The following is a 16,782-nucleotide window of genomic DNA, read 5'->3' on the forward strand; positions in this document are numbered from 1 at the left end:
CGCAAGGAATCCTACAGGTAAGGTTAAAAACAAAATTACAGAAGCTTACTTCTCACTGATTGTGACTTAAGGTCAGTGCTACTTGTCTTTCACAGTAAAGGCCCAACCTTTCTAAAGTTAAGAGTACTACAGCAACACAAATTAGAAAAACGAGAAGTACAACTGGGACAGTAGCATCAGTAACAGAAACAGGGTATAATGCTAGAGATTCAAGCTGCTAATAGACTGACAATTGTCATTATACCGTCATTTTCCCAGGAAAGGTCTTCCAGAAGCCAAGTGTGTATTCTGCTTCTTTCCTTTTTCTGCTAAGATGGACAGCAAGGCTCTCATAACAAGAACTAGAATCCTGTAGCTTCTGGTATTCTGGAGATGCCTATAGGGTACAAGGTAAGACAGACCTGAGAGAGCGTTTCTGAACACCTGTGCCAACAACACTAGCCAAGCTGCAATGCAACTGTTCATTTTACTAAATCAGCACCAAATGCATGACAGTTGGTCTGGTTGATAAAGTAACAGTGGAGGCGAAGTTATTTTCTTGGTCACATGTTCTGTTGGTGTGCTGGGAGTTTTTAAAATCACGAAAGTTCCATGAATGTTAAGAGGAGAATGATTAATATACAGTTACATGATCTACCTTCTTTTTAGTCATCTTTTATTACAAAATAATGCAATTATATACATCTAAATGGGTGGTAGAAGTCTACCTAATATATATGTAGTATTTTCAGTAGAGTATTACAGCCAAGGATAGCTACAGTAATGATGCCAGATGGAACTGAAAAGCAACAGGCAAACAACAAAAAAATATATTTGCAGTTAAGCGCTCAGGCATACAAAAAAGTTCTGGCAGGGTAACAAGTTTCTACCTGTCATGTGATCTGTGCAGGTGTGGTGTTAGATTGCACAAATAAATGTGCATGATCTTCCCCGCAGCAAATACAAGTCTGAGGTAGCTTCTCTGAGGACTAAGCTATTTCTAATTACCTGGCATTTGCTTCACACAGTTACTTCCGAGCCATAAGTTTCATGTGTATATTTATTCAGATATAGATAACAAAGCCAGCTTACCACTTCAAAACATGTGGCAAGCTTTAGCAAAGTTCTAGCATAATTATGAAGTCGTCCAAATGGCATGAAAAACAGAGCATTCAGAACTTCCACTAGCTGGAGGTTTTCCTCATTCTTCTCAGACAGTTTCTGTAACAGCTCCTGGTTTTTACTCAAGAAGTCTCTAAATGATGGGACCATCGGGGAACAGAGGGAGGAGAGAAGAAAAAAGACAGCAAGACATCAGTACTCTTTTATATAAATGAGCTCAGAATGCCCCTTTTTGGATCTTCATAAACCAATAAAAATTATAAAGGCAAATGCATGCTGCTTATTAATCTATTCCCAACTTAGTTTGAGGAAGTACAGTAATACAGATATGTAGCGCTCTAAAAACTGCAACACAGGACTTCTTTTACTTCTACTCTCAAATGCTCAGTTACTAAACTGGTTGAAGTAAGTTGACTAAGTTGCCCCACTTGGAGAGTAACTAATTGCCTTTTTCCCCCTTTAACACTTGATTAGTAAAAGAGCTAACAGGTGGAATGACTTCCCCATTACTGTTAGAGTAGTAAGTTTCTAACACTGTTCATTCATACAAGAAGGCCTGAAAGAATCTTAACTTTGCTCCAGTGCACTTCCCTAAATATATCCAAATAATCTCTTCCCCACCCCTGCTGTTCAAGGCAACTGACCAGCTTTTCCCCTAACTAGAAAAATTACATCCTACCTCAAAGAAAGGCAGGAAATCTGTTCAATCCTCAGTCTGATTTCCAAGAGGGAGAACTAATCTAGTTCAGAGAAGAAGAGGGAAATGATTCTGAAGACAATGCATTAGCACACAAAACCAGGATTTCTTCATTAAAAGGAAAACAAACCTACTTTTCCCTCTCCTTCACCATATCTGTGTGCACACGTGTGCTGGCACATGACATCTGCATTAAAACACATCCAGCTGGGAAGCATTTAAACCACAAGCTGCAAGAACCAGGTGAGGCTGAGAAAGCAGGCCCCAGGGACAGTGAAACAGATCAGAGAATTGCACAGCAGGGTCCCTAAGAATTCTACATGATTAGTAAGATGCCATTTCACACATCAAAATAACATACCTTGTCTAGGTCTGCTAATAATATTTAAGAACTCTCTTGTTCAACAAGCCTTAGGAATAAAGTCTTCCTTAGAGAGAAGACCGTATTTCTAAATTTTAAGTTTAACCATCTGGATGGCTTGCATTTTTAAAGCATTTCAAGATCCTCACATGGAGGTCTCTCTGTAGAAAAGTATCAAATAATAACAGATTCATAACACTGAGTACAGCTCATCTACTTTTTCAGAGGAAATGCTCAAAAACCTGCCAACAATGGAGACTTCTATTGAAGCTAGCACTTTTTTAAAGTTGGGACTACTTCTAATGCATTCATATTGCAGAACATCCATAAAAGACAGGCTGACATCGTTAAACATTGACTTAAGACAGTACCCCTTGGGAATGGGGCAGGGGGGAAATTCATCATTATCAGCAAAGATATTCTTGACTTCCCTTTGCAAGTAGCAGGACAAAACTTATAAGACATCTCCTCCCTGAAGTTTCAGAACCTGAAAAAGTGTTATTCACCTAATGAGACCCTGGTTGCAGGAGAAACTGACACCTGACAGTGGTGAAGAATTCAGTACAAGTAATTTCAGCATCCAGAACTTTTCAGTACTAATTATAAATAAGCTTATACTTGAACTAAGATTTCCTGTAAGTCACCCTAAAAATCTTGACCAATGCAGAAAGATTCTCAATGTCTCTCTGCAGTGCGATTTTGTATTTAGCCTTTGGCATTGGTCCGCAGGTGCAGAAGATTCTTTGCATTAGGTATCCTGGTGTTTCAAAGAGCTTCCAATACCATCATTTACACAACATTTAAAGTGCTCCATAAACAGCTGTAACAGAATTACTCCCAGATTACAGAATTTAGGCAGGAAGGAAAGCTGGCAATTCCTCAGACAAGTTAAAAAATACCCTCATTGCAACAACTTCTTCACAGCACTTGAGTGAAAGATGCACAGTGTCATTACTTTATTTCCTAGACAAAAATACTATCGAACTGAGAAAAAAGCTTTACTTTATGATCTATAAACTTCAAATATACTGTCTCAGGATTTAAGGTACAATTCCTTCCTCACATCTAAGAGCATCTATGCACAAAAGAGTAAAGCAACCTTGAGAGGCAGAGAAGACACACATGCAGAAATGTTGTTATTTTTGCATCATTTTAAAGCGCTTCCATAAACTCGGAAGAATTCAAATGAAAGTGAATTCACATTATCTACTCTTACTAATTCTTAAAGAAAAGTTTGCTGTTCCTTATTTTCTTGACAGCAACATTTGAAAGAATAAAATACTAACAAACACTGAATAGACGATGAAAATTTAACCTCAAGACTAAGCTTTCAAAAAAATCATTATCTGAAATCTATTATGTTTCTTTCAAGGAATTTACAATAATTTATGCTTTCTTCCTCCTTTCTCCACCTTCAAGATAAAGTAACTGAACTCATTCAGCAGCATTTTAACCTGAATTTTTATCACAGTTGAGAGGAAGTAACTTTTTCTTCATATGATGGAAAAGGAATTAGTGTACTCAAGCAAGCTGAGACCAAGTCTCTGCATGCTCATTACTACACACATACACACACAATTCTTTTAAGTACAGTTCTTTGCTAGTTGATCAAAAACTCCAGAAAATGGTAAAGGTTTGCTTACATTGCTGGCTTTGCAAGAAGCATAAATCCTCCCATTACGAGGAAGTTTGTTACTGAAGTACAATACCTAAAATGGGAAAGAAGAGCTTCAGTTACAAAGTAAGAACATCCCTGGAAATAGCAACTGTTGTAATTTCCAACAGTCTACCAATGAGATCTGTAATATCTTTTACTATACAAGTAATCTAAATACTTGAGAAAATATTAAACAGTGAAACACGCAATGTTACTGGAACACTTAAGTATTCACTTTCCACATGGAAGATGGAACATGCATTACTATTCCACATTTCTGCTGCCATTAGCACAATGCAGAGGGCTTATTTTGCAAACGAAACTTGAATTTTTTTTGTTTCCCCCAAATTTGGGCATGTTCAGAATAGGGCATCCGTTTCAGCAGTTTAATATTACTAGCTCCTAATCATATTCAAGGTGGAAATTTCAAGATGGGAATTTCTTTTTCCCTGCTATTCAACATTCAACCTTTCATTTCTCCCCTACCAGAAAAGAAAACCATTTTAAACCACCACCTTTTTCCAGGGGAAGAGGTCTCAGCTTAGCCCAATTAACAGATAATACTTATGTTGGCTGATGGATCCTTGGAAGATGCTCAAGGCACTATGCTGAGGAGCATGCATAGGTTCTGATGCCATACACAAAAATGTGTAAAGCATGAGAAAGCAAAGAGGGAAAGCAGAAGACAGGTAGTAACAATGAGAACAGGAATTAGGTATTTCAGTCTTTGTCAGGGAGAAAGAGGAAATTAAGAAACCCTTCCAATCTGAGTAATGAGAACCAATTCTGGAAATCCAGATTACAAGAAAAACTGAAGTCAAAGACTAAGTGAGAGACGGAGGAAATACATACTTACAATACTGAACAACCCATTTGATAAATGGAAAAGAAAGCTTCTTTTAGGGTGATATGGCATAAGTTTATCACTGACCCAGTAAAAGTCGTAACTGTTGTACTTGTATTAGAAAAAAGTGCAACTAGCTGCACACTGAAAATGCTACTGCATAACGACTGAAGTTGATGATCTTGAAATTTTGTTCCCTTAGAGATTTTCAGATGTCTGGTAACCAAGACTACATTCAGAGAGGACATTTTTAGACTCTCCCTCTGTCAAGCCAGTATTTTTCACAAAAGCCTGTAGGTATTAAGCATGATGAGACTTCTGCTACATTTGGATGAAATTATCCAGCAACTACAAAAGTTATTGAGGAGAAAGACAGCAAAGAGAATGACTGCATAGACTTACTCTCCTAAAAGCATTAAGCTAATAAAAAAATAATAACCATGATAATATAGACTTAATTCTGAGCACTAAAGCAGCTCTGTCTTTTGGGTAAAAGGTGTAACACTAGCTATTTAGCAGATATCAGGACAGAAGAATTGTTCTTCTGGGAGACAATTTTTAGTTAATGACTATTGAAGAGGCATTTTGTAACTTCAATAAACCCCCAAAGGTGGCTTTACTTAGTAGCCTAGCCATGGTAACTCTATTACGTTCTATTACAAGATCCTTACTATTAAGTAACAAACATGTCGCTTTTTAACAGGTATATATGCAGCAACCAAAGAGGAGTTTGTACATAGAATTTTACATTAGGGAAGCTGAAGCTGTCCAATGTGCTCCACTGGTGAAGACTTTGAAATACATAGCTCACAAAATGCATGGAGAGTTTTACACAAACTAATGCATTTTAAATTGCAAGAATACAATTTGCACAACAGTTACTTATGTAGCTTTCCTTATGATCTATTTTTCCCTAACTCAGGGCTTGTTGTAGTCAGTAGATTAAGCCTGCAGAGACTCAAGATGAGAGGGTATTGGATACTTGCTCAGTGTAACTATCCAAAAAGAGACTGGAATGCTTCAGGATGGCCAAGCTCCTGGCTTCTTTTACTCCATGAAGAAAGCTACTTAAAGAAGCTCCATGTTGACCGATGAGATAGCATAGCTTGCTGAACCTGCTTGCCATTTCCTGCAACAACTGGATTGTATTTGCATTGCCCAAGTTATCTGTAACAGACCAGAAAGCAATTTAGCTTACCTTACGAAAGAGCAGCACCCATTAATAAAGAGAATTACCAGAAGGTGCTGTTTAGATGTTTTATCGGCAATCTCATCTCATGGCTACATTATCCAGAATCAGGAATTCAACAATTTTAGACTAAATACGGCTCAAATAATTATTGCAGGTGAAACAGTCAGGAAAACTGCAAATACTAATAACATAATGCAGATGTCAAAATGCAGCTATATTTCACCAGTTCACCCAAACATGGGAGAAGAGTAAGACTTTAGCTTTATCTTAAAAATATATAATTACTTTTAAATTTTGCATAAAGAAATTTGCTGTGGAACATAGGTGAAATAATATCAAAGAAAATATTAAAATAAGTTCTTACCTAAACCTAAAAGAGGTCTAAGAACCTGAGATTTGATCTCACTCAGTTTGAAATAAAACCTTCTCTCAGTAGAAGCCAACTCATGCAAACTGGCAATATATCCCATTACGTTTTTGTCTACTAAGACCAAACAGTTGTCACCACCAGCTATCACATTGCTTATGTACCCTATCTGAAAGATGAAAAAGAGAAAAGAAAAAACAGCAGCTTTAATATTTTTCTTTTACACTCCAATTTAAAAATAGGGGGATGCAGAATAAAGCATATCTTTAGGAGCACTAAGTGACAGTAAGTATTAATTACCTACAGTGACAAACAACCCATTCAATACTGGCTTAATACAAGAATAATAAAGTAGAAGAAACATTTACAGTCAATGCTGTTCATTTTCCTGGTACTGACAGAGCCTAAAAGACAATAAATAGATCGCCTTTTAAGGTGACTCCCACAACCATTCCATGCTTAAGAGATAGTGACCTTAAGTTCAGTCACTTTTAGAATTGCAATATACTTCATGCTTACATCAACAATATTGAGATTAAATACTATTATTACATCAGCTATTTCTCCTATTAATTAGGAAGTGAGAATAACAAGGCTTTAATATTATGACTGTGCTCTGAACTATAGTCCTTTCTGGACCTGAAAGATGTCAATTGATTGATAAGAGTAATATTACAGTATCAATAAACTGGACTAATACTAGTAACTACACTAACACCACAAGTGGTATTACTGTAGGTATTAGCAGGTATTTGCTTTCCACAGTAGCTGGAAGCAAAATTCTTCTCTAAGGTCAGCGCAAGTGCCACTGATGCATTGTGGCTTCTCACTAATTCTGGTTCACATGCAATACCACATAGTAATTCAGTGTTTGAGCTCTAATTTTATTTTCTTTGCTGTTAAATAGAAGATTCCTTAGCAACATTGAGCCAGAGCTGTTCAACAAGCAACCCACAGGCCAATTCTGATATGCAAGAGCCTACAAGTCACCCTACGAGAGAAGGGAGGGGAATGGCTAGCAACAATCGTATAGAAGGAATACAAGTGTGTGTGTGTGTGTCTGCGTGCACATACATATGTGCACATGCATGCACACACATGCACATGCATGAACCCAGAGTCTAAATCCCTATCCCTCCTCAAATCTTCTCTCCAACTGCTATTCTGCTCAAACTAGCGAAGTAGCAACGAGACCCCAAAGACCTGAGACAAAGAGCTGCTTTCTACCCTCACCATCTCCTTTTTGTTACCTTAAATGCAGGTTGGTCTGAAATCACACAAACAACTTGGAAGAGGATGTGCAGTCAGAGTACACACTCCCCCACCTCATGCCAACTTCAGGGCAGGTATGAGATTCAGTTTGATGAAGAAAATTGCAAAGGGGCACCTCCTTTCTCCCATAAACATGCAAATGCACATTTTGGTGCCTTTGCTCAGTTCTCCCTTTTACAGCATGAGTTCCCCCTTACAGGGAAGGAGATGGTGCAGAACTCAGGTGGACCTTCTGCCCACTCACAAACAAGATGCATAGGAAGCAGAATGGAATAGAGTAGGCAGCGCCCTTAGCCACTTGAAAAACAACAGGAAAATGAAGAGCAATAGCAGTGAAGAATAAACACATGAAGACTGGTGAAAACAGAGCACAATATAAGGGTGCACTTCTAGAACATGCACACATGGAAGGAAATGGTTTAGACACACTGGAAACACCTCCTTGTCTCCCAAACAGAAGCAAAGACCAAGAAAGAGGCAGGGAAGAGAACAATACTAATTAGGCTCTCCATAAGCTATGTTCCTGATTTGACTGCTAGGAACCAGTTACTTGACTTGACACCCTTAAAGCTAGTTAGACAACCAGCACTGTGCTATTTCCAAAAAGCATCAGTATGATTTGCACTAACTTAAAGGAAATACCACTTACCTTACTACAGGATAGTAACAAAACTGGACTCTTAGTACTGCTATTTTCATACAAATTATTTTCTGTTGTTGTCTCCTGGCCACTGTAATATAATCCAGGTTGGAAGTCTTCCTCATCTGCTAAGAAGAGGGAATAATCTAGTCCTGCTGCCGTACTCCAAACACCGTCACCACACACCTGAAATTCACAAGGAAGGAAAAGACATTAGAAATCATCACCTGAAGCTGGAAGGAGAGGAGAGTACTTAACTCTTCTAGCCACACATGCACATAGTACACCTATCAAGAAAAAGTATTGCAATAACTGGTAATTTTTCAACCTCAATGTCTCATAAAAACAGATTTCTTGCACGTATACTGAAAATTATCTTTCTTTCCAATCTTCTTTTAATGGCCGATTTTTTGCCTTTAAATTATAAATCAGTTTTATTTTTAAATGGGCATCAGGTAAGCTTGATTAAAGTTGGGACACTGTTCTCCCCTCTACATTAACTGGGAAATCTATAAATTTGGGACAGTTAACATGCTGTACATTAATTTACATAAGGCCTAAGCAGGAAAACTGCAGCTATTTTTCCACTAAGACAAGCACCAGAAAACATAGGCAAGGGTCTGGTCTAACCCAAAACCATTATTTGGCTATTCACCCAATGTGATGAAAAGTTCAAAACAGAAAACCCACTGCCAAAATAGCTCTGGAAATATAGAAGTGAATAACAAATATGGTCATGGTCTAGCAAAGCTAAAAATGCTAGAAGAACGTTTAGAATAAAAACAGTGTTCCAAGGTATTTAAAAGATTCAGCACTGCAACATCGATATCAGAGAAACCAAATATGAGGTAGAAGTGAAATTTGATAAGAAGATACAACCAGTCATTTCTCAGTGGAAGTCTGTGTAAAGGATTTCTTGGGTAGATTTTCACAAGGTCATCTAAGGATCATATTCACAGTATAAGCCAAAGAAATCAAGGGCTCTATTAGCATATAGCAGACAGATACATAAACAAGGTCAGTTTTTAGAAATTACTTTGCACTCACTTGTATAAGAAGAGACCCTAAAACAGAAAACAGAAAGTACCTTTGCGAGACGAGGGACTGTTGTTGGGGAGTTCAAGTGACCAAGCTGGCCAGAGATATTACTGCCCCATGAATACACCTGTAAGAAACACAGCTAAACATGAGAAGGTAAGTTTATATACAGGGACACATGCTTAATTGTAGTACTACAACACATGAAGCGTGCAAACACACACAAGTCAAGGGTATAAGATTCATGTACCAAGAAGCACTTCCCTAATTTGCCCTGTCTTCCTATACTTTCAAATTGTCTTCTCACGTTCAGAAATGGAATGCACCAAATCAAGCCATTGCAATCTTTAAACATAATGTTGATGGTACATGCATAACTTTAGCAGAAATAGAATTAAAATTCCAAGTTGCTTCCAAGTTGTCTCCCACAAACGCAAACAAAAGTTTAGAAGCAAAAGAAATAAAAACATAGAAAAAACCAAACATGACAATTATGTCATAGATAAGCAATAAATGATAACAATCACTTGTACCTGGGATTTGGCAGTGAGTGCTAAGGAATGATGGCCACCAGCAGAGAGATGAATCACTTCTTTACCATCTAGGCTTTTCACACATAGTGGCTGAAGCCTGTCAATCCCCAGAAGCCGGGGAGGGGTGGGGGGAGAAGAAAAAAAAAAAAAAAAAGATTATCAGAGGTATTCTTAAGACAAAAATAAATTCCAAGTTTTTTTTTTTCCCCAAAACAAATTAGAGAAAACAAACATACATGGAGTCTTTTTGGCAATAAACCAGCTTAGTGAAAAAGGTCATGAAGGGCGAAAGTTGATGATAAACCCCACCCCAGTTTGGACAAAGTCAAAATATCGCCAAAACCCCTAGTGATTACAAGGGGAAAAGTCATAACTGATTGATGTTCAGTAACAATACAGCATAAAACATGTTATTTGGAGGAACTTAGGTCATAACACAAAAGGACAAGAACACAATGCAAGGCAGCTGACCAAATTTGAGAAAGTTGAATACTCAAGATTTCCTAGTGACCTCCTAAAAAACATTTATGAAAGAAATCTCACCTTGGCAGAACATCGCCGTGTCCTAGCTGTCCTTCCTTCCCCTTTCCCCAGCTCCACACCTCCGTTCTTAGGGAGGGTAAAAGAGCATCAGCCTCACCACTGTAGGTTGGTGTCAGAGCTACAGTCCTCATTTTTGCTCGCCCTACCTTCCGTAATAGCCTAGGAGAAACTGAAAACAGGCCAAGAGATAGAAAAATTGCTCATCATTTTAGGTAAATATATCACTCAGACTGTGTGTTACACAGCAATAGTGCCATTTGAGATAACTGATCAAGACTTCTTAAAGAGGTCTTAATCGAGAGCAAAAGCTGACACGTAAGAAGATAGGTTACTGATACACAGAAGTAACACGTGCTAAAAGTAGACAGATCGCAACTAATTTTTACCAGCTATTAAAGGATAACAGGCATATGAGAACTATATATAGTTATACTGAAGCAAATGAACCAAAACAAACTATACATTAAAAAAAGTATGTTTTGAAAGAAAATATATCCTTGCAGTGAACAAAAGATTTCAATACTTCCTAAAATCTCCCCTCAGATCCAAGATCAATATAGAACTAAACCATGTACCCACCCATTCAGAGCAATTAACACCACTAAAATCTATGAGGGAAGGAGATTATCAATTTTGAAGTTTGGCAGTGGGAACTGGAATATTTCTAGGTCCCTGGTTCAAAACCAGCTCAGTGCAGTAGGGATTACAGGCCACATAGATTTTTATCTGCTGTGCAACCTATATGAAAGATAGTTTGCTGTCATTTTGCAATAGGATGCCCAGACTACTACAATGTGCCTGCTTTACCTCACTTTACCAATAAAGAACATTTCTAAACCCACTATGTTTTTGGTTTTCTTAGCATGCAGTATCTGCTAGTCTTCCCCCACCGCCTTCAAGTCCTAAGATACAGTTTATAATTCATAAACATCTTTGGTAGATTATTAGATTTATGTTCAGTAAATATTCTTTATTTTCAGTTACAAACCTCCACATTATTCTAACTTCTCCAGTCTGTTGGTTTTCCCAACATGCTTTTTTACCTTGTGACAACAAGCCAGGCAGGGAAAGTCTTCGACTCCCTCCTTCAGATTCCTCCTCTCTAATATCTACTAAACTGGAACTCTTCTTGCCCTGCATGGATTCCAGTCTGACCTGCTCTTCTCGACTGTCTTTCAGAGCTTCAGGCCCTGGGGAACCGCCACCAGACTGAGATCCTGGTTCACTTGAAGGTGTGCCATAGAAGTTCATTACTTTCTTCAGAGACAATGCTCCAGCTTCATATGTAGCAGCTACTCTCACACCAACTGCTGATGCACAAGAGGCCACCAAGCTGTTCAAGGCAGATGTGCTGGTACCTGGAGGGCCAGGGATACAAGCACCGAGTTGTTCTTCTTGAGAAGGCTACAACCAAAGAAAAATTTAAGACTATCATACCATGCAGCACATAACAGTAGGATGACGATATACACATTCACTATTCAAACTATGTGCTATCCTGAACAAGACATTATGAGGAAGCTTTTTATACTTAGGTGTACATCTGTTCCTCAGAATCACATTTTTTAAGGTAGGACCAAGCACCATTTCTACATGGACTGGGCTTTGTCTGTTGCACTTGTCTTGTAGCTCATCCATAAGAGACTGGGGGTCTGGTTTTTTTTAAAATACAAAAAAAAAATTGATCTTTGCAAACAAATATAAAAAGGGATTTAATTTTAGGCTTATTACCAACTTCTTTGCCACCAATTGAAGTGCATCAGTGAGCATGCTGTATTTACAGAGAGATAAGTTCTCCCTTCGATATGTTAAAAGGAAAACAGTAATTCATGGATTCATTTTGCAAGGTCTATCTTAAGACCATTCTGGGCTATGTGTCACCTTATGCTACTGTTGTATCCATAAAAAGCTTAGTTAATAATCATCTAATCACACTAGGGACAAACTGACTGAAGGCAATTATTAGTACCAGCACATGATTACCTATAATAGCAATCAATTTACCCACCAAATAAGAAATAATGCACAAGATGGTATTTGCCAAATAGTTTAACAATAGGATGTTAAAACAAAGACAGCAAAGTCCCATTTTCCCACCTAATACATGGGGGGAAATAATATTAATATAAATATTATAGCTCATTTTATCCTGCCAGAAGGAAAACAATCTTTGACTTCTCTTTTTTGTGAAAAATTAGGCTAAAGATTGGGATTGGTCCTATGCGCTTGTACTTCATTCCTATTTATAATAAAAGGCTTCCCTAGCAATACAGAAAAGCAAACTCGGTTTGTGTAGGAAAACAAAGGATTTTACTAATGCTGAAGCATTACATTAGAGTCCTCATCTCTGCTCTTCACATGTATGCTCAATTGTGTTAAGATTCAGTGGATCAGTTCCAGGCCTGTTTATTCCTGGAACTGTGCGAGGGAAACAGTACTCTGGAAATATTCCAGGAACAAGGAGTTGAGAAAGGGAGCCTGAAACTACGTGTTTCAGTCATTTCCTAAGGGCAGGCATTCTCTCATGAGTCTGAGAGGCCCACAACTGCTAGAATGCATTTGTATTAGCAAAAAGCAAAAGGAAGGACAACTGTGTTCACACAATGTTTATTTCTCTGAAATAAGTTTCCCTCAGAATAGGAAAAATCTAACTTGCTGAATCACCAAGTTACTGGACAGTTTGGTTTGATTTTAATACTACTTTTTTTTTTTTGCAATCAGAGGTAATAACAAAAATCAACTATTTATCAGGCACTGTGAAATTTATCTCCCAGAACCATTGTGAAAAATGTCTTATTGTAACTATAAAAAAAAAATTAAGAAATTGATATCTACACAACACTTGACATAACAAAAGAAATTTTCAGAATTCTGCTATAAACTTTACATATTGGGCCACCGAGTGGTAGTTTTTCTTACAAACGTTACCTTTACCATAAACCATCCAGCAGGACAGTACTTACGTAGGGACTGACAGACTGCATTGCAAGATTTTGGATTAGTTTTCTGTCTAATAGCTTTTGGGTTGTATCTTCTTCTCCCCCACCCCCAATAAGATTTTTTTCAAAATAGTGGAAAATGTAGTATTTTGGCAGGGAGCTGGGAACAGCTCTTGAACCTTCATATCAAGCATTTTCTGATGCTTCTTAAGAAATTATTACTTTACTGTTCTGCTATAGCATCAAAACAGTGTTGTTGAACCATTTTCCGTATCACACGAAACAGAGTAGTACTTACATAGTTCCCATCCTTTAAGTTTATGCCACCCCTACATGATTAATATTAGAAGCCTTTTGGTCAACGCTTTAACATTACCTTTACAGTCTTTACTTGCAATCTAGAATTTTTAACTGATTGAGAAATTAGTCAGATTTGTGAGGGATTCGTTCCACACATAGAAAAGAAAGTTCTACCTTAAAGGCAAATTAGACAAGTACCAGCTTACTGCCCCACACAAATGGGAAACCCATGCACCATAAAACAGCTAGAGAATGGGAAACTGGCTTATGTGGTTCTGGTACTGTGGACCACAAAGAGGAGAGACTATAGCACTGTCAAGGCTTCTTACATTAAAGGTTTACAATTGAACAAGGATGGAGGAGAAAAACTCTTCCACTTAAAAGTTGAGAACCATGACAGAGAAGTAACACTTTGAAACAGGAACACCATAGATACATTAAACTAATTTTTCATTTGTGAAAAGAGTAACAATGTCACATATACAAGAGGAGTTGTAGCAAATTAAGAGCTAGCGACTAGGTACCAACCTGCTCAGGTTCCGTGCAGATGTTTTTCTCCAGGCCCTCATTTAATGAGTGATCTGATAAACTGATTAAGTACTCTTTCACTTCTTTTTTGTCTGGGAGCAGAATATTTCCAGGACTAGAAATTCCACTGTCTTCCTGTCCATCGTTGCTGAAAAGCATACTTGCTCCATCAGATTCTAAAGCAACAAGCATATGTTCTTCCACAAGTGGTTTCTGACAGTCTTCACTTTGGCTACCTGTCACACTTTTTCCTTCTAGGGTCTCCACTGAGGGACAGAAGACATGGTTTTCTGGCTGGTTATCAGACAATGCTACACCCAGTGGGCAACAGTGACTATCTGAAATGATTACATGATCTTCCTTGTCCATCATGGTAATGAGGAGTTGACTGCAATGATTGCACCTCTCTGGGATAGGCTTCATTTCTTGCACAGGGAGACATTGCACCAGAGCCAGGCTGTGGTAGGCTCCACAAGCAATCTGGAGCACAACACGTCCTGCCAGGTGCTCTACCTTCTGTGGCTTTGTCACTGGGAAAGTTGTTGTTATGAGACCGAGCTGGCAGCCACTCCCCCAAGCCCATATCTCTCTGCTCAGTGATAGTGCCAGAGTGTGTTCCTCTCCACATGCTAGCTGCAAAATCCTTACTGATAACAGAGGACTGGTTTCAGAATCAGAAATACTGATGGGTTGTGGCTCTGGCACACATGGCTGATTAGCAACTGCACACTGGCCAGCAGAATTGTTCCCCCACATGTACACCACGCCACTTTCTGTCACAGCTCCGTTATGGAAGCTGCCAGCTGCCACTGTAATAACATGATGCCCAAGCAAAGTATTTTCTAAGACAGGACTATTAGCACATGACTCCTCTGGTCCCGATCTCCAGGGCAGTTTTCCGAAACTGTAGACCTCTCCACCTGGGAGAAACAAACAAACAAACAACCCTAGCATGAGTCTAATGAAGTTAAACCAATACAAAAATTTGAAGAAAGATTCAGATAAACACATACCAATTTTTAGCTTACTCCAGGCTCAGCGAAACTATGGCTATTGATACATGAAGACTGCTGGTTGCTCTCTGCTATTGCTGCTGTTAAGTTCTATACCTCATGTTAACTGTTAACGTTACCCTGTGCATGCATACACTGTTGAACTAAGTAATGCTTTTCTACAAAAAATTCTACTATGCCCAAGGTAAGTGTATTTATTGGTCCTTTCTATTTTAAGAACATACAACATATTAAGGACATACAACCATGCTTGAAGAGCACGACTAAGTACAGAGCTCATCTTTCCATACAGAGATCTAGCATCACTAAACTGTACTGTTTGCCACCCTACAGTTCTGTCCGGTGGAAAATGGGGGGGTGGGTAAACGTATCTTGCCACTGGTTTGATGTTGTACTGCAGCCTTTCCAAAATTTCATTACCTTTACCTGAAGAGGCTGCAGCAATGTCAAGTCAAGTTACTTTGCTAATCCTAAAGACAAACCAAAATCTATTTTTAAAATGAACAGTTGTTTTCACAGTGATAGGAAAATGGTAAATCATATCCACAAACAACATGCTTCACAAACACACATGTAAAAAGTCCTTTTAATTATGAAAGAAACATGTTCTAAAAAAACCACAGGAGCTCCATAGCAACTCCAATAGAGGAGAGGTGCTTATAGCAGGCTCACCAGTAACCTGGAATCTTTCCTTCAAAAACGTCAGAGAAAAATCAAACAAGGAACTTCCAGTTTACTCTTTACAACTGTATGCCCATTGACCAGTACAAGTAAGGACCAAGCTATGCAAACACTTAAAGGGACCGGCTTTTAGAAATACTTTGATTCACAGTGCCAAACTGCTCACAAATCAAGACTCGCTCTAATGCATCTATTAGCTACACATTTTTCCAGAAGCACACAGAAACTAAAGCTCTTACACATCCAGAGAACCTCTTGCTGTTCTGTCTTTTTTGAATGAAAGACATCACAAGAAATGTCATTTCGAGTTAACACGGTTCAGATTACCATGTTCAAACAGGAAATCCAGTCATTGTTAAAAGAAAAAAAAAAAAGAGAGTATGAAAGAAGACACTATGCATATAATTTCTATTCCAACACAGTTTTAAGTAACTTATAACTAAGAAGGAAATACCGGCAAAGTTAAAAATCTAACTGTTTAAAAGTTGTGTATGAGACACAGATAGAATGAAAAAAAAAAATTAAAAGAAGAAAACTTGACAGTAACTAAAGTTTATTATTGCCTCAAATCTTTACAATGAAGATGTTTATTACCCTCTGTTAGAAGTAACCCATGATGTATTCCAAGGGCTGCCTGTAATACAGTCTTTCCACTGAGGCCTGGAAGCCTTTCTGGAGTTACAGAGCAGGAACTAGCCTTCCAAACATAGACCAGGCCTCTCTCTTTGGCTCCTTCTGCCTCTTCTGAGCTACAAAAAGATAGGAGGAAATACAGAATCAGCTTGTGGTTCAGTAATGCATAGTTTGCTTTTCACATACGTAGGAAAGGCTTGGTAGTTCAGGCATTAGTTTTAATTTCAGGAAGTCAACATATTTCACTTGCAATTTGGTAATCTTAATTTAAATGTTATTTAAATGAAAAACAAGTATCTTCTTTTTGAAATCATTAGCTTTCTTTTTCATTTGTACTTTACTACCTGAAAAACAGCTGTTCTTGTCACTAGTAAACTTAAAGATACATTTATTCACAACTGATAAAGCCTTTATATTATATATTGTATTTGTTGCTCACAGCA

General features: G+C 38.1%; 1 protein-coding gene across 1 annotated transcript in view; it reads right to left on the reverse strand.

Annotated features, from left to right (window-relative positions):
* Nucleotides 1-16,455, reverse strand: part of ALS2 (amyotrophic lateral sclerosis 2 (juvenile)) — a gene marked incomplete at its 5' end in the record, with an annotated part of 34,467 nt that extends 18,012 nt beyond the window's left edge. The window contains 13 exons of the mRNA XM_009574191.1: nt 1-11; nt 245-376; nt 1,072-1,234; nt 3,803-3,868; nt 5,647-5,827; nt 6,217-6,388; nt 8,141-8,317; nt 9,219-9,296; nt 9,703-9,799; nt 10,246-10,414; nt 11,289-11,649; nt 14,013-14,932; nt 16,301-16,455. The exon at nt 1-11 is cut by the window's left edge and continues 142 nt beyond it. Of these exons, the coding sequence (XP_009572486.1) occupies nt 1-11; nt 245-376; nt 1,072-1,234; nt 3,803-3,868; nt 5,647-5,827; nt 6,217-6,388; nt 8,141-8,317; nt 9,219-9,296; nt 9,703-9,799; nt 10,246-10,414; nt 11,289-11,649; nt 14,013-14,932; nt 16,301-16,455 (2,682 nt within the window). The remainder of the gene's footprint in view (nt 12-244; nt 377-1,071; nt 1,235-3,802; nt 3,869-5,646; nt 5,828-6,216; nt 6,389-8,140; nt 8,318-9,218; nt 9,297-9,702; nt 9,800-10,245; nt 10,415-11,288; nt 11,650-14,012; nt 14,933-16,300) is intronic.
* Nucleotides 16,456-16,782: the final 327 nt, after the last annotated feature.

Source organism: Fulmarus glacialis, unplaced genomic scaffold (assembly GCF_000690835.1).
Source record: "Fulmarus glacialis isolate BGI_N327 unplaced genomic scaffold, ASM69083v1 scaffold7403, whole genome shotgun sequence".
NCBI classification, from domain to species: Eukaryota; Metazoa; Chordata; class Aves; order Procellariiformes; family Procellariidae; genus Fulmarus; species Fulmarus glacialis.